Source organism: Delphinapterus leucas, chromosome X, assembly GCF_059928025.1.
Source record: "Delphinapterus leucas isolate spDelLeu-1000000601 "Yukka" chromosome X, BTC_Dleu_Yukka2, whole genome shotgun sequence".
Taxonomy (NCBI): Eukaryota; Metazoa; Chordata; class Mammalia; order Artiodactyla; family Monodontidae; genus Delphinapterus; species Delphinapterus leucas.
This window is the reverse complement of record NC_143150.1, coordinates 104,641,305-104,669,249: the sequence shown is the minus strand read 5'-3', so window position 1 is coordinate 104,669,249 and position 27,945 is coordinate 104,641,305. Positions and strand designations below refer to the sequence as shown.

General features: G+C 34.0%; 1 protein-coding gene across 1 annotated transcript in view; it reads right to left on the bottom strand.

Moving 5' to 3' along the window:
- Positions 1-27,945, bottom strand: part of LOC149744373 (dystrophin-like) — a 78,159-nt gene that overhangs the window by 13,005 nt on the left and 37,209 nt on the right. Inside the window, exon 8 of the mRNA XM_089904642.1 lies at positions 8,761-8,955. Coding sequence (XP_089760768.1) covers positions 8,761-8,955 — 195 coding nt within the window. The remainder of the gene's footprint in view (positions 1-8,760; positions 8,956-27,945) is intronic.

Sequence of the window (27,945 nt, the reverse complement as noted above, 5' to 3'; positions counted from 1 at the left end):
GTAAGATTCTCTAACCAAAGTTTTTGTCAAAAGCAAATGTTTTTTAGCCTATGTGCATTCTCTTCTTTTACTTTTTTTTTTTTAACTTTAAACTTTTTTTTTTAACCTTTAGGCTACTTGCCAAATCTGGAAATAACTTTATGTATATTTTATGCTATTATTAACATTTTACTTAAAGTTTTTTTTTTACATTTAGTATGCAATTTTATGTTTCACCACATTTTTAAAAAAATTATTTATTTATTTTTGGCTGTGTTGGGTCTTTGTTGCTGCGCGCGGGCTTCTCATTGCAGTGGCTTCTCTTGTTGCGGAGCACGGGCTCTAGGCACGCGGGCTTCAGTAGTTGTGGCATGTGAGCTCAGTAGTTGTGGCTCGCAGGCTCTAGAGCTCAGGGTCAGTAGTTGTGGCACACGGGCTTAGTTGCTCCGCAGCATGTGGGATCTTCCCGGACCAGGGCTCAAACCCATGTCTCCTACATTGGCAGGCAGATTCTTAACCACTGTGCCACCAGGGAAGCCCTCACCACATTCTTAAAGGCAATTTGTTTGCAGGATTATTTACATGGAAATTTAATTTACAATAATTTTTAAGACTTTGGATATATGATGAAGTAATACGGGTTTTGCAAAATTGGAAATTTATATAATTATACATTTTTTACAAGAATTTTTCTAGATAATCCTACATGATTTCACTTTATCTTCACAATATTACTGCTGAGTAGGCTGGGACAGGTATTATCATTGATCTAATTTCAAAGTTAAAAACACTGAGACATAGAAATTTTATGTGGCTTGCCCAGGACACAACTATTAAGAGTCAGATTCGGTGTCTAAATTTAAGGCTTTCATGTTCAAATCCAGTGCCTTGCCAACCACTCTAGCCTATTTTTTGCCATAACCATATAATGCAAGCCAAGTGATTGGGAAAAATATTACTAATATTTTAATTATTTGTGGGTTTCTTGCCACACACTTCAATAAATGATTGGTTTAAAATTCAGTGTGTACAAACCTAGAGCAAATTTCTCCATGCTGGTATATATGCTTAGTTTGTTAGAATTCATACATATGGATGATTTAATTCAATGAGTTTGGATATAATGTAAAAGAGACTAATTTTGCTTCTTTTTTAAATTAAAAAAAATCAGTTTTTATTCTTGGAGCTACTAGATTAGCATTGTTCTGTCCTCTTCAATCGCAGACTTCATACCTGGATTTACCAGACTGTCATCCATTCATTCAACAGATGTCCACTGAGTGCCTATTTGTGGTAGGTACCGTCCTACGAGTTGGAGATATAGTGGTGAACAACACAAACAAGATATTTTTTTCTTCCTAGTGGTTATGTGTACGATGGATGTTGGTCACCAGAGGGAAAAAGTCAAAAGGAGTATGTGGCTCATTTCCAAACCACTGCAAACGGTAAAAATTGTATCTTTTGCTGTTGCTGACTCAGTATCACCATCTTAATAAATGTAGCTCTGCAGTTAAATGGATACACATACACTTAAATGCACGTATATGTGTTTTAAGAGTTATAAAATCCTGCATGATTGCTTTCACATTTTAAGAAGGCGGAAATAATAGCTTTAGGTAGTTTTAGTTAACAAAAATGCCTTGAGACCCTTTGTAACTTGGCTAACAGAGGAGCACATAACTTTCATTTCTGAGAAAAAAAGGATTAGAGAAACCCATTAGTAGCTGTTGTGACAGCAGCCATTGGGGAGTAGATCTATCTCAAACCTGAGAAAGAGAAATTGGAGCACCAAAGACTCAAACTCCAGTTCATTTTCACTCTCTGGAATTTGTCTTTATCTGACAGATGAAGGCAACATCCTATATAAATCTAATTCTTATCCACTTTATGCCTCATCTAGTTACCAGGCACTACATTAATGACATATCAAATTGGGAAGGGTGTTCAATCAAAAGGCATTAAAGTACTTATTAATTATTTTTTTCTGAGCTTCTAAAGAAATTTTTTTAAAGTTATATTTAGTGGCTCTATGGTAAGGTGTCCTTTCGATTTTTTTTCCCCTGCATTGTTTATGGCCACATGTCAAAATTATTTCCTAAATACAACTATATACTTTGGTGGAAACATTCTCCACAGGATGATGCACTGTCCTTACATAAGTAACCAATCAGTAATTATATATCACAGATCAAAAAAAATGACATCATAATTGGTCAAAGAACAGCTTGAATAGTTCATGAATAAAAGGAAAACCTCCACACAACTTAATTGCAACCACAAAATTTCAACCAGCATCATGAATTGTAAGTTTTAACATGGAAGTTTCTGACTTCCAGAATTTATAGGACGCAAATTATCAAAATAGTCTTGCTAGGAGAATGGAAGGAGGCGGAGTGAGTCCTTAAAGTACATTTTAGCAAAGATGGGAGTAAACTGCAGCATGGGGATCAAAGTAGGACAACTGATGGGCCTGATAAAATAATGGCTGGGAGAAAAGAATGAATAATTTCCTATAAAAGAGAGACATGTAGAAAACATAAAGGGAAACTATCAAAGTACATATAAATATGAATTATAATGCAGTAAATATCTATAATATCTTCACTATAAGAGAAGTGAAAACTGAGGTACTATATTAATGATTTAAGTATGATTTCAATTATAGCAAATAGATTAATATTTGTAAAGTACTTCACAAATATAAATAGCAAATCAAATAAATCCCAAATCATAAAAGCAATTGAAAAAAGCAAATATATTTATAGCTGAATAAATGTGCTAGTTGAAAAGCTTAAACATTGTCCAACACCATACACAAAAATAGACTCAAAATGCATTAAAGACCTAAACATAAGACTAGATACTACAAAATTCTTAGAGGAAAACATATGCAGAACACTCTTTGGTGTAAATTGCAGCAATATCTTTTTGGACCCACCTCCTAGAGTAATGAAAACTAACAAATTGTAACAAATGGGACCTAATTAAATTTAAAAGCTTTTGCACAGCAAAGGAAACCATAAACAAAACGAAAAGACAATCCACAGAATGGGAGAAAATATTTGCAAACGAAGTGAATGACAAGGGATTAATCTCCAAAATATACAAACAGCTCATGCAGCTCAATATAAAAACAAACAAACAAACAACCCAATCAAAAAAATGGGCAGAAGATCCAAATAGACATTTTTCCAAAGAAGACATACAGATGGCCAAGAAGCACATGAAAAGCTGCTCAACATCACTAATTATTAGAGAAATGCAAATCAAAACTACAATGAGGTATCACCTCACACCAGTCAGAATAGCCATCATCAAAAATCTAGAAGCAATAAATGCTGGAGAAGGTGTGGAGAAAAGGGAACCCTATCTTACACTGTTGTTGGGAATGTAAATTGTTACAACCACTATGGAGAACAGTATGAAGGCTCCTTAAAAAACTAAAAATAGTACTACTATATGATCTAGCAATCCCACTCCAGGGCATATATCTGGAGAAAACCATAATCTGAAAAGATACATGCACCCCAATGTTTATTGCCACACTATTTAAATAGCTAAAACGTGGAAGCAACCTAAATGTCCATCGAGAGAGGAACAGATAAAGAAGATGTGGTACATATGTACAATGGAATATTACTCAGCCATAAAAAAGAACGAAATAATGCCATTTGCAGCAACATGGATGGACCTAGAGATTATCACACTAAGTGAAGTAAGTCAGACAGAGAAAAGACAAATATCATATGATATCGCTTATATGTGGAAACTAAAAAAATGATACAAATGAACTTATTTACAAATCAGAAACAGACTCACCCGCTTCGAGTCACAGACTTTCACAATTACCAAAGAGGAAAGGTGGGGGGAAGGGATAAATTAGGAGTTTGGGATGAACATATACATGCTACTATATATAAAATAGGTAATCAACAAGGACCTATGGTATAGCATAGGGAACTCTACTCAATATTCTCTAATAATCTGTGTGGGAACAGAACCTGAAAAAGAATGGATATATGTATATGTATAACTGAATCACTTTGCTGTATACCTGAAACTAACACAACATTATAAATCAACTATACTCCAATATAAAATAAAAATTAAATTAAAATCTAAAAAGAAAAACTTGATTTTTCTCAGAGAAATCATGAAATGATTACATTATTCCAAATGTTATAGTCCAAAATATCAGTTCTTACAATGTGGTAACATATTAATAAAAGTCATATTTTTCCATGCACCAAAATATTCGATTATAAAGTTTAAGTAGAATTCAAAAAGCATTTGTAAACAAATTTTGCCTTGATACTTTATATGCTCCATGATTATTTAATTTAGAATAATTACAATATTCTTTTGTTGGAATAGTATTAAACTGGTGAAAAATGTAACCCTTTATCTAGCATGGCCCTGTATTACAATGTACACAGAAACATTAATTATTTTATTTACCTTCAGATATTTTGTTCAGATTTGTATATACAGTACCTCCTTCTATTATCTAACTTTCCTAATACCAGAATAGAAAACCAGTCAGCTTGCTCATGGCATTAGTTTTGTCTTCATTCAAGTGACTGACATTATTAAATTTGTGCTTAAATGTGATGAAATAGATTCCAAAGGAGAAAGATTTTGACCAGAGTGATAAGATCTCCGTCGCCAGCACTTTTGCCCGTGCTTCACAGCAAGAGTGGAGTACCGCAGGCAAAGTTATCAATGAGAAGAAAGAAATCTTACATTTCTCAACTGATCTTTCTACCAAGTTCACAGGACACCTAAATTCTCCTGAGCCCCAAATCTGCTGAGAATGGGCTTTTATACACCCATGCTCAAGTTTCTGGTGAACACAGAAATAAATCTTCTATCTTCTCTCTGAAAACATTTCCAAAATCTGAAAATCTCTCCTTACCACCCTAGCCCAAGCCACTGGCATCCGTTCTTCAACTGTCCTCCTTGTTTTTACCCTTGATCCCCTACAGTTCTACTCTCAGTGGGGCAGCCAGTGTGATCTTTTTAAAGTATAAATCCGATCACATCAGTCATCTTCTCAAAAACCTACAACGGCTCCTATCTCGCTCAGAATGAATGGTAGTCTTTATGACGGTCCACCATTTGTTTGCTTATATTCTGTCTCCCTCTGCTTTAAGAAAAGCTGTATGAGGGCGGAGTCCATCGGTTTTGTTTACTGCTTTTTAAGCACTTAGAGCAATGCCTGGTATCTAGGAAGTGCTTAATAAAGATGTTTGAATGAATGAATCCTCCCTCACTCCTTACATTATGGCCTTGTCCTAATAATTCCTTTTAGGTCTCAAAGGTCCTGCATAAAAGCTGAACCAGTCAAAGAAGACTGAACGACTTTTGCTTTATGATCTTTGGCTTTTTCAGCTACAACAAGCTCTCCCCAGTGCTGCTGAGGTTGAACAAAGGCTGCCTTTACTTCTTGATCTTATCTAAGCTCTACATTGGGCCCAACTGTCCTGTCAACATCTGTGAGTTTTCTCCATTTGTCTACACTTCTTGTCACCCACCCTGGCTACTAAAGACACAAAACATTTTATCCACCTCAACCAGAGCATCTTTAATATCATCAGTTTAGAATCTTTAATATCATCAGTTTAGATGAGACAACCGAAATGATGCATGTCTGACTTCTTTCTTTTCTTCCCTTTCTTTTCCTCTTCCTGCCTTCCTTTTCTCCTTCTTTATTTCCTTTCCTCCTTTCTCCCTTTCTCCCTCCCTCCCTCCCTTTTTCTCTTGCTGAAGTATAGTTGATTTACAATATTATAATAGTTTCAGATGTATAACATAGTGATTCAATATTTTTATAGAATATATTTCATTTAAAGTTATTATAAAATATTGGCTATATTTCCTGTACTGTACAATATATCCTTGTAGCTTATTTATATCTAGTAGTTTGTACCCTTTAATCCCCTACCCCTATCCTGTCCCTCCCCCCTTCCCTCTCCTCACTGGTAACCACTCACTAGTTTGTTCTCTATATCTGTGAGTCTGCTTCTGTTTTGTTACATTCATTTGTTTTGTTTTTTAGATTCCACATATAAGCAATAACGTACAATATTTTTCTTTTTCTGTGTGACTAATTTCACTAAGGATAATGCCAACAAGCACATGAAAGTTGCTTGCTTCCTTTTATGGAATCTTTTTGAACTGGCATAGATTCAGTGAGAATTAGAACTCAGGACATGTTTTCCTATGAACTGGCCATGCCAGTCCTCAGTATTCTACCATGTTTTACCCAAATTCACCCTTGCTATGCTCAACATAGTACCCTTGAAACCACTGCATGAAAGGTGGTACAGTATAGGGGTTAATAGCTCAGAGATTAAATCTACTTGGCTTGGGTGCAAATCCTTGCTCAATCGATACGAGCTGTGCCAACTCTGTCAAGTTATTTTACTTAATATTTCTTCAGTTTCTTCATCTATAAAATGGGGATAATAATTTTAGATATTTCATAGAGTTACGGGGAGGATCAATTAGTTAATACAAGTTATCGAGTACCTAAGCCCTATATACAAATTGATCCTCCTTATTGCAAAAGATAAAGCAAAGTTGTCATCCTTATTCTAACCCATGCTCTTATTTTTGTCCTAATAATTCACCTTTATCCATGCCAATCCCTAACTGAGCAACTAAGGCCTAATTAAGCAACTAATTGATAATATTGGCTTTGATATAAGGATAAATATTACTTTTGTGTGTGTTTCTCATTCATCGCTAGGTATGCCTTAGCTAATGCATTAGCTATTAAATGCAAATTTACAATGTAAATAGGTGTTTATCTGGTTAGTTCTTGTCAAAATGATTAGGTAGCTTTTGAATTCAATACATCTATGGAAATCATATGTGCTATATTATTTATATTTTGTTCAGAAAGTAATTATTTTAACTTATTGCACATTATTTGTGTTATATTATACTTAAAAAGTATGTATGTTAAACCACAGCAATACCTACTACAGTTCTGTAATTTGATTCATGCAAATCTGTCAGGGATAAAATCAACCACAAATTAATTTCAAACCTTCTCAACCAGCAGCTGTACAGTTTATGCACTGCTTTTCTATTTTTACTACTAGATAATGACAATGATGAATGCCTTTAAGAGAAAGTACATATTCATTGAAAAGACTGAGATCAAAACTATCCCCCTTCAAAAAGCTCATAGAGGTAGGAAGCCCATTTGCTTGCTGCAGGAGATATACTGGGAGTGAGATGGAATTATGCCTCAAACTCCATCTAATGAGGACTCAATAACCAATTAAATTAAAACTGCGATAATACTTTTTTTACAAACCACAGTAATCAATACCATTGTAACTGGTGTCAGCTTTAATACTATTAAATATATCTGAAAGAACAAAATTATTAGCTATGATTGCAGCCAGGGGCCCATCATTCTGAGTGTGCCAGGGTAAGAGGTATGAAGACAAAGATATTCAATTGGCAACTTAATAAGTTTAGGGTTACTGCCCTCCTGACCTATATGTCCATGAACATGGAAAGGAATGAATATTAGCTCATTAGCAGTGATTTACATATTGAATGACAATGATGAACTTACAAACTGTGCTGTCATGAGAAATTAGTTAATGTGAATTATGACAGGCATGCTGGCATGTCTCCTTTATCAATTGATTTTCTTTTCTTCACTGTACCCATGAGTGATTTGACTTTTACTTCAAAGAGAATAAGAAATAGCACCATACCAAAATGATGTAGTTCCAGAGATCCATGCATCCCTTCCTCTATTTTAGTGTATAATTTTGTAGCTTATTTGATATGATGTAAGACATTAAACTCAAGTCACTCGAGATATTGCTACTCTGATTTCTGAGACAAATGTCTTTATCTATTTGTATAGTTATGCAAATATGTGATATGGAATGAGATCCCAAGACATTCATTTAGAGTATAAAATACTTTAGCTAATAGGTGCTGCTGAGAGCAAACTTATCTTCGGTCTATAATCTTATGCTATTTGCTTCGGCAAATACCCAGCTCTGGCTATACTATTATCTTTCATTTTGAGTGTGAAATGTATGATCACAAAAATTATCTTGAGACACACATTATTATGTACATTTTCTTGATGCTACATTTATTTATCTTCAGACACTTCCCTCTAAAATTCAAACCCTACTTCTTCATCATGTTTTGTCTTATCAGAATTCATAAACTTATAGTTGGTGATTTGAATAAAAGCTGGATTTGGTTGGAGGCTTTTGCCTGGTGATTTTAAATAAAGTATTTTATTGCTTTCTATTCAATTAGATACCATATGTTGTGGTATTGATACTGACACTAATTTGAAATTGAATGTGAATATTATAAGTGGAAATAGAAAATTAAAACTGTATACAAAACATATAATTTAAAACTTCATTTAATTTCCCCTTTTATGGGAAAAGAAAGACAAGTAATGTATCATTTGGGAGTAAACTGTTTGTCTAGCAAAGCTTGTTTTTTGGAGAGTCCTTTCTGCCCTGAATGTATAAGAAACTATTATTTTAGTGTGTTCCTTTGTTTTAGGAAGTCTCTTAACATTAAATATTATAAAATACCTATTCAATTTTATGTTTCTCTTTCTACACTAGATTTCTAAAGCTAACCATCTTGTAAAGTATTTTAAGATTTCCATGTGTTAAGTCAGAGTGCCTTCACGGTATACATTTAAGTAAAATGTTCTGGTACAGCAAATGATCAATATGATGACCTTGTAAAATCTGAATGAAAGTGCTTTGCTTTTACCTTCAGAGACTCCTCTTGTTTGAAGAGATCTTCAAAATCTTTAGCACAGAGGTCAGGAGCATTGAGAAGTTGTTCCACTTCTGATAGGGCTTGTGAGACATGAGTAATCTCAGTCAGGTAAGTAAAAGGCACATAAGAAATTTCCAAAGGCATTTCTTCAGTCATCACCATCACTGATTCTTCATGGACAGTGTGCTGGTATAGATATACAAAAGAACAATTCTTTTAGCTTCCTAATATTGAAAAGACCTCTACTGAATTCATATAGATTCCAGATTATAGCTGACAGAGGGCTGGAAAGTGGATCAAAAATGCATGATGATAAGTCTAGTAAAAAGGTTATTTATTATTTATATATCCTCTCTTCCAAAACGTGTTAGAAGCATTTTATAATAAGAGATACACAAACATTAGCACCATGAATATAAGATTGAAAGACCAAGAGCCGTAAGGTCATGAGAGGGGTAGTTTTACCCTAAGAAAAGAATACTTTTTACAACTGGATTTAAAAATGTAATTCTAAGCTTCCTGGAAAACTAAGTATGGGGTGGGATGTGAGGGGTCTACATCTATGATATTCATACCAAAAGGAACCTTTCCTATACTTTTTTCCCCTAATCTTGACTGAGGTACAAGAGGGACAAAGTGGTTTTGGTTGGTAGCTAGCTTTCTATTAAGCACCTTCTCCTCCAAATTCCTGACATCAGCTGTCTCTTTGTTTTTTTTTTTTTAACATCTTTATTGGAGTATAATTGCTTTACAATGGTGTGTTAGTTTCTGCTTTATAACAAAGTGAATCAGCTATACATATACATATAAACCCATATCTCCTCCCTCTTGCCTCTCCCTCCCACCCTCCCTATCCCACCCCTCTAGGTGGTCACAAAGCATGGAGCTGATCTCCCTGTCAGCTCCTCTCTTTGATGCTAGATTCTTGCTAAGTTAAACTGCTTATTAAGGTACTAGGTAAGTAGGACTGAGGATGAAATTTACACTTGAATAAGAGCTCCTGAAAGGCTGAAGATCTAAGGGAGCACCAGCTTCTCCTCCTGCATCTACACTTTCCTATCTGCCATTCACGTGTTAGGACTGATGGGCATCTGGGGCTCAGAGTCTGTTTGGACTTGGTCAGGAGTGCCTCTTTCCCTATTCCTTATAAGAACAAGGAATAAATACTATTTGGAGTGCAAATTCAGAAAGATAAATGACCTCTGCTCTCTTCTGTCTATACTATAAGCAGCAAAACTCTTGTAATTGAAATTAGTTTTCCAGTAACTTTGTTTTGAATTGATGAACTGCCATCTGCCTGGTGGTGGGGTCAGGTGAGGGTTTCAGTGGCAGGGTCTCTTGGGGAGTTCTGATGATAAGCATGCTAACACAGCCATTTATTACTGCACAGCCTCTAAGATGAGACCATCCTCATTTTTGCAGTAATGTAATTAAATGGTGTTTAGGATCCCAGACTGAAGCTACACAAAGATGAGTTAAAATATAAGCTGGTCCATTTATGCTTTCATTTTGGTCATTCAGGTCCAGGATTCTTGTACTCACTTCTTAGATAATATAAAAACAAAATAATTCTAATTTAGATGTCTCATCTACTTATGATACTACAAATTCATAGAATTACACAGATTAACTTATATCACACAATTATACCTTTTAACAAAGTTTCGTTTAGTGTGTATACCTTGACCAAATACATGACACCTATTTCTTCATGATCAATGGAATGGTAATCTACATGTACTTCTAATTTTACATTTAAAATAATATTAGAATTTTGGGCTAGAGTTGGAGGATTTCATTCCTTCTATTCTCTTGATACATAGTATCTAGTCATCACAGATAGGAGAAGTGGTGCATACCAGGTGAATAAGGCAAGCTAAGGGATGATCCTGTGAACTTTTATGAGAAATGGAATATTTCAAAATAAGTCTTTGATACCATTGGGAAACTGTCAACTCATTTTCTAGAAAGTTCAGCTTTATAAATTTTGAATATTCTCATTTATTATAAAGTTCTAATAGATACAATAATTTTTAATACAGAGAAATGTATCATAATTTTCATATATTATAATAAGCTGTCAAAAAGTAAACTGAGACACTCAGGTATTTGGAGATCTAGGTTACTATATACCCCTTAAAATATATCAGTCCTTTTGACACAGTCATGCAGGTCTATAATGAATAAACTATATCTACTGAATGCCTTTCTGTTTGGTTTAATAAAAATTTCAGACAGTTATTAAAAAATCAGTGTAATTGGAAGTATCATGTTCATTTTCTCTTCTTTATGCAAAATCCATGCACTCATATTCAGATTTTGCCTTTTCATTTGAATTTCATTAACTCTGCCTTGAATAATTATACCCTTCTGAATCCTGATGTGTACAAATCCTGTCTCACCTTTTGAAAATTGACTTGCTTTTGTTAATGTTCTTTACCACCTTATATCATTAGAGATATTCATGCATCATTAGCATGGAAGTGCTGTAGCCATACTATTTCATTTTATTCCTCTCTGTTCATATTCATTTCTAATGATATATACCCAAAAGAATACACTATCCTCATTTTCTGGGAATGAAACTCAAGAGATGTGGAAGAAAGCCCAAAAGTACCTATTTTTATTAACAAATTGAAAGCTCAATTGAAATTTAGAAAGGATTATTATGGGACAAAACTATGATTTGTAATACCTAAAGTTGAGATGAAAACTGGCTTCAAATTTTGAGCTCTGTAAGTAGGCATAGGCATCACTCATAAAGTTTTTAATAAACTTCTGTTTCTCTAAAACTTCAGTTATCACTTTCTTTTTATTACTTAAAATTTGATTCTTGAAGAGCCACATAACTGCATGAAATAAAAGCAATCCTGTTTTGAAACAAATGAGGCATTATATCTAAGTTTTTAAAACAAAATGTTTTCCTCCATGATTTAAAGGACTTCTCTCTCCTCACTATAAAAGTTTCAAATGAGTTGTGGTTACTGCCTCATTTATGAGTTATGAGGTCAAAATACTCAAGAAGAAAAATGCACTATATGCCATATCATTATGAGATATTCTTTTTTAAAATACCGATGTATCTAACATAAATGTCGTATATAGAAAATAGGTCAACACATTCAAAGTCTAACTAACAAAAATTAGCCAAATACCTGGACAAAAAAAGTAATGCAGTGATGGAACAATTTTTTTTATTTTATTAGTGTTAATAAAGACAAAGATATGTGAAATCTTCAAAATAATACAAGATTATTTATCAATAATTTAAAGTGAGCTATCATATGAAAATCTGCTAATTTATATCTTATCTTTCTCCAAAATGGCATTCTTAATTATTACAAATTATTTAAAATAATAATACAATGGTATATAAATCCCAAATAGGATTACAGGCTTTTATATGGGTTCCGATGGGTCATAAATAATATGGTAATGGGAAAGACTTAAGTTATCTAAGACAGGTAGTTTTCTCTCCTAGTCTCAAAAGTCTTCAGAGAAAAAAAATTAAGTTTCCTTCTAATAAGATGGACAGTTAAGCTATTTGTATTTATTCCTCTTTGATCATTTATAGAAATTATAACCTAAAAAGGCAAATCAAATAATCAAATTTGGCAAAAAGAATACTGCATTAATCCATAGACAGAAAAAAGACTCAAATTATATGACATACGATAAACAAGAATATGACACAGCTGAGATAGGTAGGGGTTTAGTCTTTCCTGTTCACAGTTTTGGATACACATAAATGGCATGGCAATACTAGCGTTCTGACAGTACTTGGCTTTGCGTGCTTTTAATTAAGTCACTGTGCAGAATGACCTTAAATAATCAGCCTAATGAGATCACATGAATCGGTTATGATCTTAGATGAAGAAAACAGTGACAAGAGAGCATCTTCTCTCAGGAATTTCCATCCCTCTTCACTGCATCATCTAGAAAACTGCCTATGTGAAGTTATGTAACAAAAAAAAGGGGAGGATCAATCCTAGAATGATCATGAAGTAGTTCATCAACAAACTGTATTAAGCTTATAATTTACCCCTTTGGTTCAAAAAGAATAAAACACAATAAATACATAAAATAATCAGTATAAAATATTGCAGAAAGTCATCCTTTATATTATTTATTTTCTAAAATTAGAATGAATTTTTGGTACCAGGCAAGCTGGCAGGGAAGAGATAATCAGGTGGAGCTGGATGTATTAGTCTTTAAGAACAACCTACTTCCAGGAGGCCAGGTATGTGTAGTGTTCTGTATAAAGGGTATGGATGCACCTGTTCAATGATCTGCCTTATGTTGATTCTTCCCTTCCACATCATCCAATTTACTTAATTCCTCAGGGCCAAGCTAAATTACCATCTAATTAAACTGATAAACTGAATCTTGATAATGTGTTAATGGCTTATAGTGGTTTAAAGCATTATCCTTCACAGGATAACATTTGCATTTTAATATGGATTTTCAATACATTAACATAAAGTAGTAACTTGGTAGAATTCTAGTCACTAAGTATGGCCTGTGAGAGAAACGAAAGGAAAAGCCTTTGATTCCCACCAAGGAAAGCACCAACACATCAGCACCAACATATATGGCCTACCCCATAAGAAGTTACCAGTAAAATAACATGACAATTAAACAGATAAGGTTATATACCCTAGGTACCTTACAATGTAAAATAAATGCAGCAAAGATTCATGCATAGTACCTAGCCTATAATAGGTATTCAAAAAAATTGTTGAATAAATGAAGAAACTATCAACTTAAAAGGATAATTTTTTAAAATAAATATTTGGCTAGAACTCCTGGGATCTACAGCTATAACATAATTTCCATTTTAGAATTCCCAGAATTCAAACAGGAATATTTTCTTCATTTCATAATGTAATCTTCATTGGTACAGATTTAAAAGGCATTTCTGATTTAACTATACAACATTTTTTCCAACTTAATGCACACAAGCTAAATGCTGTTACACACATGTGTCTGGCTCTTCAACTGTCTCTCAGATTTTAATGTAACTCATTATATGTGAACAAAAAAAAGCCATTATTTGAAGTACTGTTATACGGATAATTTTAGCAGATATTAATTTTAGCCTCTTTACAGAGGCCCACAATGCTTATTAGCAAATTGAAGTGTCTGAGAAGGCTTGCAGTCGAAGAAATTTTTTTATCCTTTCTAACTCTTCCCAAAGTGTCCACATAAAACTTTTAATTTATATATCCAGTATATATTCGTTTAATAGCAAGCTATCCTGATACCAGCTTGGGAATACCCGGCATAGGAATTTTTTCATATGTGCACATGTGAAAATGAACACACATATAATGAATTTGATGTGAAAACAAAATTAACACAAGAAAAAATAAGTATGGAATTACTTTAACTTCTGCAAATATATGTCACCTCATTATATCACTTAATTTCTATTGTCCTGTGGATCTTCCACTTTGAGTAGACTTTGCAGAACAGACTTCCAATAGTATTAATTTCTATGCTACACTCCTCAAGCATCTCAGAAAATCAGGCCGGCATTTATGTCTATATTATTTAATGTGGCAACTAAGTAATTATATCTGAATGTGCATGTGCCATAATCCTGTTTCTGAATGAGGCTTTTTCTTTATTAGAAATGTGATAGTGAAAAAGCCTATAACTGTACTGTTCAATATGGTAGTCCTTGCCCACATGTGACTATTCAAATGTAAATCTAAATTATTTAAAAGGAAATACAAATAAAATTTTAGTTGCTAATAAGGTTAAAAATATAACATGGTATTCATTTTTTATAATCGAAAAAGTCAATAATGCAAAAGCTAAAATATTTATGAAAAAGTTTAACACTAGCATTACATTTATCAGAGAATATTTGTTGTAGTTTTTCTATCAATAGATTGATAGTTTTCCTCAAGAAGGTGATCTAGACTGGCTAGTAAATCCAACTTAAGATGTCAAACGCTTAAAACTCAGTCAATTTGTCATTATACTACAGCAGATTGATTTTACTGAACTGCTAACATTTTGTTTTCATATACAATAGCCTCAATCTTTACGTAACCTCATCAACTCTGATGAAGTTACTTTATGAAAGCACCTATTACAAAGTATAGGAATTATACATGCATGATTAATCTGTTGAAAGCTATTATTTCATGCATGTGTGTAAATGTATGCATGTGTGTGTACATACAAACAAAATGGAAATGTTGAGATAGGAAAATCACCTCATACACACATGTTTTCTGTCTCCCTCACTGTTAAGTAGATGCAACCTTCAAAATAACAGTGACTACTAGAATCTAGAAGAATATGTGCATCAAGGACTCAAATAACAGAAAAAGAGGTGTAGGTGGAAAAAGATCATGAACTGGTAGTCTTTGAAAGATAGATGATCTCTGGCACAGTCTGGGATGAAAACTATGGATCTGGTGATTTCCAGATGTGTATATGGGGTAATTTGTAGGAGACAATTGATTTAAGAGGATCTATTGGGCCCGGGAAGGAGTAAGAAGCCGCTGTTTTGCTTCATATAGGCACTACTGGACAGTGGCTGTACTAAATGGCTGAGGACAGCTTTAACCCCCACTTCTTATTCTTGAGATCAAGATGCTTTGCCACACATATTTATTCTGGGAGGTTCTGGCTTGTTAAGCCATTCTTCAACAGAAAAAAAAATGCCATTATCTTTGTTACTTCTCAATCATCACTACATAGTATAACCCTCAAACCTGACTTACATTTATGCTAAGAGCTTTCACACCCTTTAATTTAAGCACAAGAAAAAGAACATAGGCCATTTCAGGAGACACAAGGGATTGAAGAAAGGAAACAAAGCTGAGTCCATGCAAGAAATATACTAGAAGAAACAGAAGAGAGATTTAATAAAAAACAAAGTGAGAAGCATGAAAAAGATAACATTAAAATACAGAAAGCCTGATGCCTGGTTTTAGAAAATTCAATAGATGATTTGGGAAAAGACAATGGTAATTGCTAAAAAAAAAAAAAAAATGTGGGTTCTAAATGATCAACCAGAGGAAGTATCCCACAACACAGAGAAGAATAGAAAGACACTGAAATCATAACTAAAAAGATAAGAGACCTGGAGGATAGAATCAGGACATCTAATATGTAAAGAATATAAATATCAGAATGAGAAAAGACAAGAGATGGAAGAGAATAATTAAAATAATTTTAAAACAAAACTCTCCTAAGCTAAAAATATTATTGATTTGCAAGAGTTAAAAATGTTACCCAGGTACCAAGAAGAGCTAAAGAATAAAGACACATATTTAGAAACATATTGAAAAATATCCTAGTGAAAATTTTGAATTCTGAGGAATGGGGTGGGGGTACCTTACAGAGTTTGAGACAAAGAGAAATATATATTTCTGGATTTTTTTCAAAGGCAAATATATATTTCTCTTTGTGTATATATATATATAAACTTGGACCACCATATATTTATATATATATACGTATATATATATATATATATACATATATATATATATATATATATATATATATATATATAAATTTGGACCAACATCATACTTCTCACTGGAACAATGGAAGCTCGAAGACAGTGAAATTTAAAAGACAATGGACACTAGAAGACAGTGGTCCACAACCTATATAGGCTATTAACAGAAGAAGAGAGAGATTCAAGAGCGCTATTATTATTCAAAGAATCCATCATTATGATAGCAAAAGAAAGACCATTTTGAAAATTTAAACATTAAAAGGGTAAACATTCTTATGTAATTTTTTATGAGAAAATTTCTCAAGTATTCCAACAAAATGAAAAATAAAGTATAATAAAGATTTCTAAACAGAAGGAAATAAAGAATACAAAGAAAGTGATGAACAATAAACTCTGTGAGGCTTTTCTGTTAAATTTAATACAACAGTGGTAGTTTAAGTGTAATCTGAGTGATAATATGACTTCTTGAACTAGATACTATGAGGAGAAACAACAGTAGTTAGGGACAAAAATTATATATTATTAGTTTTTAAAGGACTTTATCTTGGCTTGAAAAGAATGAGGAGTTGCTGAACAAATCATGTTGGTGGGGAGAGCAATGTTCTCATTTAATTTTGGTGTAAAATTACAGAGATATAGGGTTAAAATTATTAAAAATAGGAAACTAAGTGCTAGTAAAATAGACATGCAGAGTGCAACTTCAAAAATATCAGCAGTATGAGGAGGGATGCAGTAGTATTCAATAAGGATGGTGAATTACAAAATTATGAACAAAGGACACGAGCAAATAACAACCATAAAATATGATAGAAGGAATTTATACAACTATACAGCTATAAGAGTTATCATAACAATAACGAAGTTGGGTACATTCCCCCACTAAAAGATGAAATACTGTCAGATTGGTTTAAAATACACAATCCATCTATAAGCTGCTCAGGAGAGTCATTAAAAAACAAGGACACAATGGCATATAATGTAATGATAGGTGATTTTACATCATGAAAATAATTTGTAAAAAGTTAGAGTCAAAATAGTAATATCAAATGAAACATAATTCCAGGGCAAATGGGTCCAGATAACCATTGTAATAAGTCACATTTTTTTACAAAAAAATAAGTCATTAATTGCTATGCCCCAAACATTTGTCTGCATTTTACATAGGGTAAAAATTACTAGAAATAAAAGGAGAATATGATAAAATCACAGCTATAAACAGTAGCTTCCATACAGCTCTTCCAGAATTTTTGGATCAGAAAACCCCAAAATCAAACCAAAACAAGCAAACAAAGAAAAATAAGAATAGAGGTTTTTTTAAACAATAAACTAAATTTAATCCATGTTTGTACAAAATGTAAAAGGATGTCCTTCTTTTATATTACAGGGACGTCAAAAAAAAGATCATATATCCATAGAAACTTTAAAAGGATAAAAAATAGAGATTTTACAGATCACCTCTTTTTATAATATAATAATCCAGAAATGTAGAGAAATGATGGAATATATTTTGGTTTATTTCCTAAGGCTATTAAAAAGGATGCATCAGATATGTACGTATTGACTGGAAAAATGTCTGTGAAAGATTGGTATATTTAAAAATCATACACAGACTGAGGCAATATTTTAAAGAAGAGGCAAAGCATTATCTATCTATCTATGTATAATATCATGGTTAAGAAGCATATAGTATGAAAGATAATGCTAACTTGTAAACATTTCTTATTTCAGAGAGAGTGAAATTGGCAGGAGGGAGAAATGAAGAGTACTCATTTTTTTTAATATACTTTTGTATTGATTGAACTGTTAAACTGATATTGTATTGATATTACAGTTAAAATAACTATATAAAACTGAACTAGTGTTAAATAGTAGAAGCAAAAAGATAGAGTTTTCAGTGGTAAATAAAATTTTTATGTAACCTGTTTATTAGGAGTCATGGCCCCTTCTAATTGGCTTGACAATCACAGGCTGTTTTCAATTCAATCAAAGCTGTAGAAAAGAATACACTATCAATTGTCTGAACCGTACAGAAGCATAGACCAAGATAAAAAGCTTAAGAAAGCAGGATTAATGCATTTTGAAAGAATTTCACATTATCACCTAAGACAACATTGACGGCCTTCACTGCACACCTAATTGACTGAAGGGGTCTTGCAATGACTGGCGGCTGATTCTGCACATGAACAGAACTATTTTTAGGTGCTTGAGGTTCTTGAAGGTGAGTGAGGAACCTTAACAGTAAAGGGAAAACTCTGCTCTTATGTAAGATTTTTTTGACTGATCTTGAGTTCAATTTCAAATGACTAATTAAAATAAAAATAACTAATGAGAAAAATACTATAGACAAAGCAGATATTTAATAACATTAGAATTATGGCAGACTTTTTTTTTTTGGCAATTTTGAAATGACTATGTCAATTCTTCCCATGTATTCTAAATTGCTTTTGATAAGGTGAAAAAGTTTCCTATTTCTTTGGCCTGACATATGAAACTACCTTTATGTAAATGCCCTGAATCTGAAAAGGCACTGATAACCCTGAGATATAATAATAATACTATTTACAAAATTATATGACCTAATTCCAAATTACATGAGTTTGACAATTACCCCACATTCTAGTCCCCTTTTTAATATTCACAATTACTTTATATGTCTGTAATAAAAAGTGGGGAGTTACAAAACAGAACTTTTGGAACTTGATCGAAAGATGGAGAGTAACCTATAAAAATTATCATCTTAATGAATTTAGCAGGCATTTTTTTCAAAGGCAAACATGTATTTTACAAAGAAAATTTATGTATGCAAATATTTATAATATATGCATGTAAGTTTATACGTATATATGGAAACATATATAGTTATATGTATATATGCACATGCACACAGCATAGATAATAGATACAGATATATAAATTAGCTGGCAGCAGTATTTTGTAATTTACGAAGCTAATATGCCATATGCCATTATGCGTTAAACAATTTCACATTTAGTTGATGAGATATTAATAATTTTAACCTAATTTTATTTGGGAATAAACTGGTAAAATAATCAAATTGTCCAGGCTAAGTATAAATCAAATCAAATAAACAATAATAAACACAAATAATCTCTCTCTCATTCTCTCTCTGTCTCTCTCATTTCTGTTGCCCTGTACTAAACAGTTTTTCAAGGCCATATGTCCCTATATCCTTCTATACAGGCGCTTTTTTGACTCACTTCCAAGCTGTAGCTATTATATCATATTTCTGTCATTTACTCCTTTTCCTTTTCTTTCTGGCTTCTACTCAGGGCAGAAAAACAAGATAATAAGTTTATTAGAATTATCCCTAAAATCAGTGAGATTAAAAAAAAAACACTTTCAAAAACGAACCTGAATAGTCCTCTCATAAAGAAATTTAAGTAAGCTATGGACTTTATGAACTTTATCAAATCAACTTAGAGAATCTGGAGGCCTTTTGTTCTATACCATTTCTGATTCTTGGCTGTGTTCCAGGTAATTCATAACGCTGTCCATCTGACCTCTGAATAAATTAGGTGCTGCTGTGAGTCTAGAAACTATTACGTTTAATGTTATTTTCTAAAATAATATACTTTGCCAAGTTATAATTAACTTTGTAAAAGATGATCGCCACTGAACAAAACCATTTTTTTCTTACCAAAGACTATGCTCAGTTCTTTCTTAGAGTTTTGTGAGTTTAATGATACCTTGGGCTTAATGTGCTCCACTTTACCATCAAGATAGTTTTGCCTGAAATAGCTTATTCCCTGTCAGTGTTCCAGAAAATAATTATCATTATATTTTCCCATGGCAAGAATTCCAACATAAAATTGAACTGCTCTGCCCAGCACATTTTCAACTTTTAAGAAACCATATTCACACAGTTTTAAATTTGTTTTAGATCATATACTTTAAAAGGATAATTAAATGAAGTCTTAACATACCTTCTATTTCTTAAAACCCTGTTTAAAAGCAACTGCAACAGAAATAAAGTGTTTTGCCAAATTTAAAAAAACCTATACTAATTTTTCACTCCTCAAAACTTATAAGAATATTGATTTGCTTACTTTTTGTATCCAAACCAATTATTTTAAGTATAAGAATTAACTAAAATCATGAATATAAAGCAGTCTGCAAATTACAAAAGTATTTGTCATGGCTATTTATTTGGAAATGAAAAATATAAGAGAAGTGTGTATATTGCCATAATTCAAAAAGAGTCATGTACCAGTATGTTCATTGCAGCTCTATTTACAATAGCCAGGACATGGAAGCAACCTAAGTGTCCATCAACAGATGAGTGGATAAAGAAGATGTGGCACATATATACAATGGAATATTACTCAGCCATAAAAAGAAATGAAACTGAGTTATTTGTAGTGAGGTGGATGGACCTAGAGTCTGTCATACAGAGTGAAGTAAGTCAGAAAGATAAAAACAAATACCGCATACTAACACATATATATGGAATCTAAGAAAAAAAAAGTCATGAAGAACCTAGGGGTTAAGACGGGAATAAACACACAGACCTACTAGAGAATGGACTTGAGGATATGGGGAGGGGGAAGGGTAAGCTGTGACAAAGTGAGAGAGTGACATGGACATATATACACTACCAAACGTAAAACAGATAGCTAGTGGGAAGCAGCCGCATAGCACAGGGAGATCAGCTCAGTGGTTTGTGACCACCTAGAGGGGTGGGATAGGGAGGGTGGGAGGGAGGGGGATGCAAGAGGGAAGAGATATGGGAACATATGTATATGTATAACTGATTCACTTTGCTATAAAGCAGAAACTAACACACCATTGTAAAGCAATTATACTCCAATAAAGATGTTAAAAAAAAAAAAAAGCAGTGTATCTTTCCAATTTGGAATCTTCATGCTTTCAGTTTTAAATTTTGATGAAGCACAGGAAAAGTAACACTTCTGTGTTATAGCAACTGGTGCTATTATGGGATCTACATATTTTTGAAACAAACAAAAGAAGGATTTAAATCCAGAGGACAAAAACATTTATAAGAAAACAAATAATGTATTGGTACATTTATTATATGTCAATGTATATTTTAAAAATATATTAAGCAGGTGTTGTAATACCCTAATTCCACTCTTTTTGCATATTTGTTCTTGTATTTGTTTTTCACACATGACCAAACAAATTCCAGAATCTCATTCCAGGAGATAATGCTTGTGGGCCAATATTCATTGCCTGGAGGGCCATAAAATGGGAGACAATCACCGATTTTTAGAGCTTTCCTTTCCTCATTCTCAAAACTTCAAGCAACCAACAAAAAAACTTGGCAGGAATGGTGCTCCTTCATGTGAGTAAGTTTCTCCAAATTGATGGTTCCCAAACTTTGTATTTCATGGGTCAATAAAACATTACCAAAAATGTCAGGGAACCTCACAATGTTCCAACCTTTATTTTTGTAGTAAAAGACATTGTAAGGAAATAATAAAAAGGAAAAAAAGAAAGAGTAAAGAAAGGGCATTTTAATGCTGCCCCCTCCAACAACAAACTGTACAAAGCTATACTTTCAGAAGAAAGAAAGAATTTTTGAACAAATTTAGCTCTATGAAAACTGCAACACATTTGCTCTTATTTTTTTTCCCTTTCCTACAGACCAGTGAAAACTTTCAGATACTCGTAGACTGGCACTGGGGCACCACTGGTGTAAGAATGCAGAACCAACAACTCTGAACTATATGGAATTACATAAGAAGAGGCTATACATCCATCCATCCATTCATTTACTAAACATATTTTTATTGAGTACCTACTCTGTGGTAGCATCTATATATTAGGAAAATAGTATTTAGTAAGACAAAGTCTCTGCCCTCATGGAGCCTACATTCTAATGGTAGAAGAGAGATTATAAACAAGAAAGCAAACAAAATATTTTAAAATTGTGGTAAGTGCTATAAAGGAAATACCTGGCTAAAGTTGGAGAGCATGATGGAGGGGATGAAGGCAATGCTATGAAAAACATCATACAGGATGCTGAAGGATGCATTTGTTCGGCATCTTGAAACATGACAGGAGACAAGCAGGCAAAGACCCAGAAAGAAAGTCACAAGAGACCAGAGGGCAGAGAGCAGAAGCAAGGAGAACTACAATCCTGCAGCCTGTGGAACAAAAACGAAACTCAGAGAAAGACAGACAAGATGAAAAGGCAGAGGGCTATGCACCCGATGAAGGAACAAGAGAAAAACCCAGAAAAACAACTAAATGAAGTGGATAGAGATAGGCAACCTTCCAGAAAAAGAATTCAGAATAATGATAGTGAAGATGATCCAGGACCTCAGAAAAAGAATGGAGGCAAAGATTGAGAAGATGCAAGAAATGTTAAAAAAAAGACCTAGAAGTATTAAAGAACAAACAAACAGAGATGAACAATACAATAACCGAAATGAAAACTACACTAGAAGGAAACAATAGCAGAATAACTAAGGCAGAAGAACGGATAAGTGACCTGGAAGACAGAATGGTGGAATTCACTGCTGTGGAACAGAATAAAGAAAAAAGAATGAAAATAAATGAAGACAGCCTAAGAGACCTCTGGGATAACATTAAATGCAACAACATTCACATTATAGGGGTACCAGAAGGAGAAGAGAGAGAGAAAGGACCAGAGGAAATATTTGAAGAGATTATAGTCAAAAACTTCCCTAACATGGGAAAGGAAATAGCCACCCAAGTCCAGGAAGCACAGAGAGTCCCATACAGGATAAACCCAAGGAGAAACACACCAAGACACATAGTAATCAAATTGGCTGGCAAAAATTAAAGACAAACTATTGAAAGCAGCAAGGGAGAAAAGGCAAATAACATACAAGGGAACTCCCATAAGGTTAACAGCTGATTGCTCAGCAGAAACTCTACAAGCCAGAAGGGAGTGGCATGATACACTTAAAGTGATGAAAGGGAAGAACCTACAACCAAGATTACTCTACCTGGCAAGGATCTCATTCAGATTCGATGAAGAAATCAAAAGCTTTACAGACAAGCAAAAGCTAAGAGAATTCAGCACCACCAAACCAGCTCTACAACACATGCTAAAGGAACTTCTCTAAGTGGGAAACACAAGAGAAGAAAAGGACCTACAAAAACAAACCGAAAACAATCATAGGAACATACATATCGATAATTACTTTAAACGTGAATGCATTAAACAGTCCAGCCAAAAGACACAGGCTTGCGGAATGGATACAAAAACAAGACACATATATATGCTGTCTGCAAGAGACCCACTTCAGACCTAGGGACACATACAGCCTGAAAGCGAGGGGATGGAAAAAGATATTCCATGCAAATGGAAATCAAAAGAAAGCTGGAGGAGCAATACTCATATCAGATAAAATAGACTTTAAAATAAAGAATGTTACAAGAGACAAGAAAGGACACTACATAATGCTCCAGGGATTAATCTAAGAAGAAGATATAACAATTATAAATATATATGCACCCAACACAGGAGCACCTCAATACATAAGGCAACTGCTAACAGCTCTAAAAGAGGAAATCGACAGTAACACAATAATAGTGGGGGACTTTAACACCTCACTTACACCAATGGACAGATCATCCAAAATGAAAATAAATAAGGAAACAGAAGCTTTAAATGACACAATACACCAGACAGATTTAATTGATATTTATAGGACATTACATCCAAAACCAGCAGATTACACTTTCTTCTCAAGTGTGCAGGGAACATTTCCAGGATAGATCACATCTTGGGTCACAAATCAAGCCTCAGTAAATTTAAGAAAACTGAAATCATATCAAACATCTTTTCTGACCACAACGCTATGAGATTAGAAATTAATTACAGGGAAAAAAAATGTACAGAACACAAACACATGGAGGCTAAACAATTAATTAAGTAACAATATGTTACTAAATAACCAAGAGGTCACTGAAGAAATCAAAGAGGAAATCAAAAAATACCTAGAGACAAATGACAATGAAAACACGATGATCCAAAACCTATGGGATGCAGCAAAAGCAGTTCTAAGAGGGAAGTTTATAGCTATACGAGGCTACCTCAAGAAACAAAAACAATCTCAAATAAACAACTAACCTTACACCTAAAGGAACTAGAGAAAGAAGAACAAACAAAACCCAAAGTTAGTAGAAGGAAAGAAATCATAAAGATCAGAGCAGAAATAAATGAAATAGAAACAAAGAAAACAACAGCAAAGATCAATAAAACTAAAAGCTGGTTCTTTGAGAAGATAAACAAAATTGATAAACCATTAGCCAGACTCATCAAGAAAAAGAGGGAGAGGACTCAAATCAATAGAATTAGAAATGAAAAAGAAGTTACAACAGACACCGCAGAAATACGAAGCATCCAAATAGACTACTACAAGCAACTCTATGCCAATAAAATGGACAACCTGGAAGAAATGGACACATCCTTAGAAAGGTATAACCTTCAAGACTGAACCAGGAAGAAACAGAAAATATGAACTGACCAATCACAAGTAATGAAACTAAAACAGTGATTTAAAATCTTCCGAGATGGGGTTTCCCTGGTGGCGCTGTGTTTGAGAATCTGCCTGCCAATGCAGGGGACACAGGTTCGAGCCCTGGTCTGGGAAGATCCCACATGCCGCGGAGCAACTAGGCCCGTGAGCCACAACTACTGAGCCTGCATGTCTGGAGCTTGTGCTCCCCAACAAGAGAGGCCGCGACAGTGAGAGGCCCACGTACCGTGATGAAGAGTGGCCCCCGCTCACCGCAACGAGAGAAAGCCCATGCACAGAAACGAAGATCCAACACAGCCAAAAATAAATAAATAAATAAAATTAAAATCTTCCAACAAACGAAAGTCCAGGACTAGATGGCTTCACAGGTGAATTCTATCAAACATTTAGAGAAGAGCTAACACCCATCCTTCTCAAACTCGTCCAAAAAATTGCAGAGGAAGGAACACTCCCAAACTCATTCTATGAGGCCACCATCACCCTGATCCGAAAACCAGACAAAGGTACTACAAAAAAAGAAAATTACAGACCAATATCACTGATGAATATAGATGCAAAAATCCTCAACAAAATACTAGCAAACAGAATCCAACAGCACATTAAAAGTATCATACACCATGATCAAGTGGGATTTATCCCAAGGATGCAAGGATTCTTCAGTATATGCAAATCAATCAATGTGATACACCATATTAACAAACTGAAGAATAAAAAACATGTGATCATCTCAATAGATGCAGAAAAAGCTTTTGACAAAATTCAACACCCATCTATGATAAAAACTCTCCAGAAAGTGGGTATAGAGGGAACCTACCTCAACATAATAAAGGCCATATATGACAAACTCACAGCAAACATCATTCTCAATGGTGAAGAACTGAAAGCATTTCGTCTAAGATCAGGAACAAGACAAGGATGGCCACTCTCACCACTCTTAATTCAACATAGTTTTGGAAGTTCTAGCCACGGCAATCAGAGAAGAAAAAGAACTAAAAGAAATACAAATTGGAAAAGAAGAAGTAAAACTGTCACTGCTTGCTGATGACATGATACTATACACAGAGAATCCTAAAGATGCCACCAGAAAACTACTAGAGTTAATCAATGAATTTGGTAAAGTTGCAGGATACAAAATTAATGCACAGAAATCTCTTGCATTTCTATACACTAATGATGAAAAATCTGAAAGAGAAATTAAGGAAACACTCCCATTTACCACTGCAACAAAAAGAACAGAATATCTAGGAATAAACCTACCTAGGGAGACAAAAGACCTGCATGCAGAAAACTATAAGACACTGATGAAAGAAATTAAAGATGATATCAGCAAATGGAGAGATATACCATGTTCTTGGATTGGAAGAATCAATATTGTGAAAATGACTATACTACCCAAAGCAATCTACAGATTCAATGCAATCCTTATCAAATTACCAATGGCATTTTTTACAGAACTAGAACAAAAATTCTTAAAATTTGTATGGAGACACAAAAGACCCCAGATAGCCAAAGCAGTACTGAGGGAAAAAAAAGGAGCTGGAGGAATCAGACTCCGTGACTTCAGACTATACTACATAGCTACAGTAATTAAGACAATATGGTACTGGCACAAAAAAGAAACATAGATCATTGGAACAAGATAGAAAGCCCAGAGATAAACCCACACACCTATTGTCAACTAATCTATGACAAAGGAGGCAAGGATATAAGAATGGAGAAAAGAAAGTCTCTTCAATAAGTGGTGCTGGGAAAACTGGAAAGCTGCATGCAAAAGAATGAAATTAGAACACTCCCTAACACCATACCCAAAAATAAACTCAAAATGGATTTGAGACCTAAATGTAAAACCAGACACTATAAAACTCTTAGAGGAAAACAGGAAGAAAACTCTTTGACATAAATCACAGCAACATCATTTTTGATCCACCTCCTACAGTAATGGAAATAAAAACAAAAATAAACAAATGGGACCTAATGAAACTTAAAAGCTTTTGCACAGCAAAGGAAACCATAAACAAGACCAAAAGACAACCCTCAGAATGAGAGAAAATATTTGCAAATGAATCAACATACAAAGGATTAAACTCCCAAATATATAAACAGCTCATGCAGGTTAGTATTAAAAAAACAAACAACCCAATCCATAAATGGGCAGAAGACCTAAATAGACATTTCTCCAAAGAAGACATACAGATGGCCAACAAGCACATGAAAAGCTGCTCAGCACCACTAATTATTAGAGAAATGCAAATGAAAACTACAATGAGGTATCACCTCACACCAGTTAGAATGGGCATCATTGGAAAATCTACAAACAACAAATGCTGGAGAGGGTGCGGAGAAAAGGGAATCCTCTTGCCCTGTTGGTGGGAATGTAAATTGATACAGCCACTACGGACAACAGTACAGAGGTTCCTTATAAAACTAAAAATAGAATTACCATATGATCCAGCAATCCCACCACTGGGCATACACCCAGAGAAAACCATAATTCAAAAAGACACATGCACCCCAATGTTCACTTCAGCACTATTTACAATAGCCAGGTCATGGAAGCAACCTAAATGCCCATCGACAGATGACTGGATAAAGAAGATGTGGTACATATATGCAATGAAATATTACTCAGCCATAAAAAAAGAACGAAATTTGGTCATTTGTTGAGACGTGGATGGATCTAGAGACTGTCATACGGAGTGAAGTAAGTCAGAAAGAGAAAAACAAATATCGTATATTAATGCATATATGTGGAACCTAGAGAAATGGTACAGATGAACCAGGTTGCTGGGCAGAAATTGAGACACAGTTGTAGAGAACAAACATATGGACACCAAGGGGGGAAAGCGGTGGGGGTGGGGGTGGGGGTGGTGGGATGAATTGGGCGATTGGGATTGACATGTTTACACTGATGTGTATAAAACTGATGACTAATAAGAACCTGCTGTATAAAAAATAAATAAAATAAAATTCAAAAATTAAAAAAAGAAAGTCACAAGAAAAGGGAAGTACGATTGCAAAGACCCTGAAGTGGAAAGCATTTTGACAAGTCTGAAGAAGAGGAGGTCTTTGTGGCAGTGCATTAACTAGGCTGTTGTCCACTGGGGAAGTCAATATATGAAAGGGGAGAGATCTCTCAAAATAATTTTCCCCACAGAAAACAGTGAAGTGTATCTATATATGTGGCTAGCAACTAAA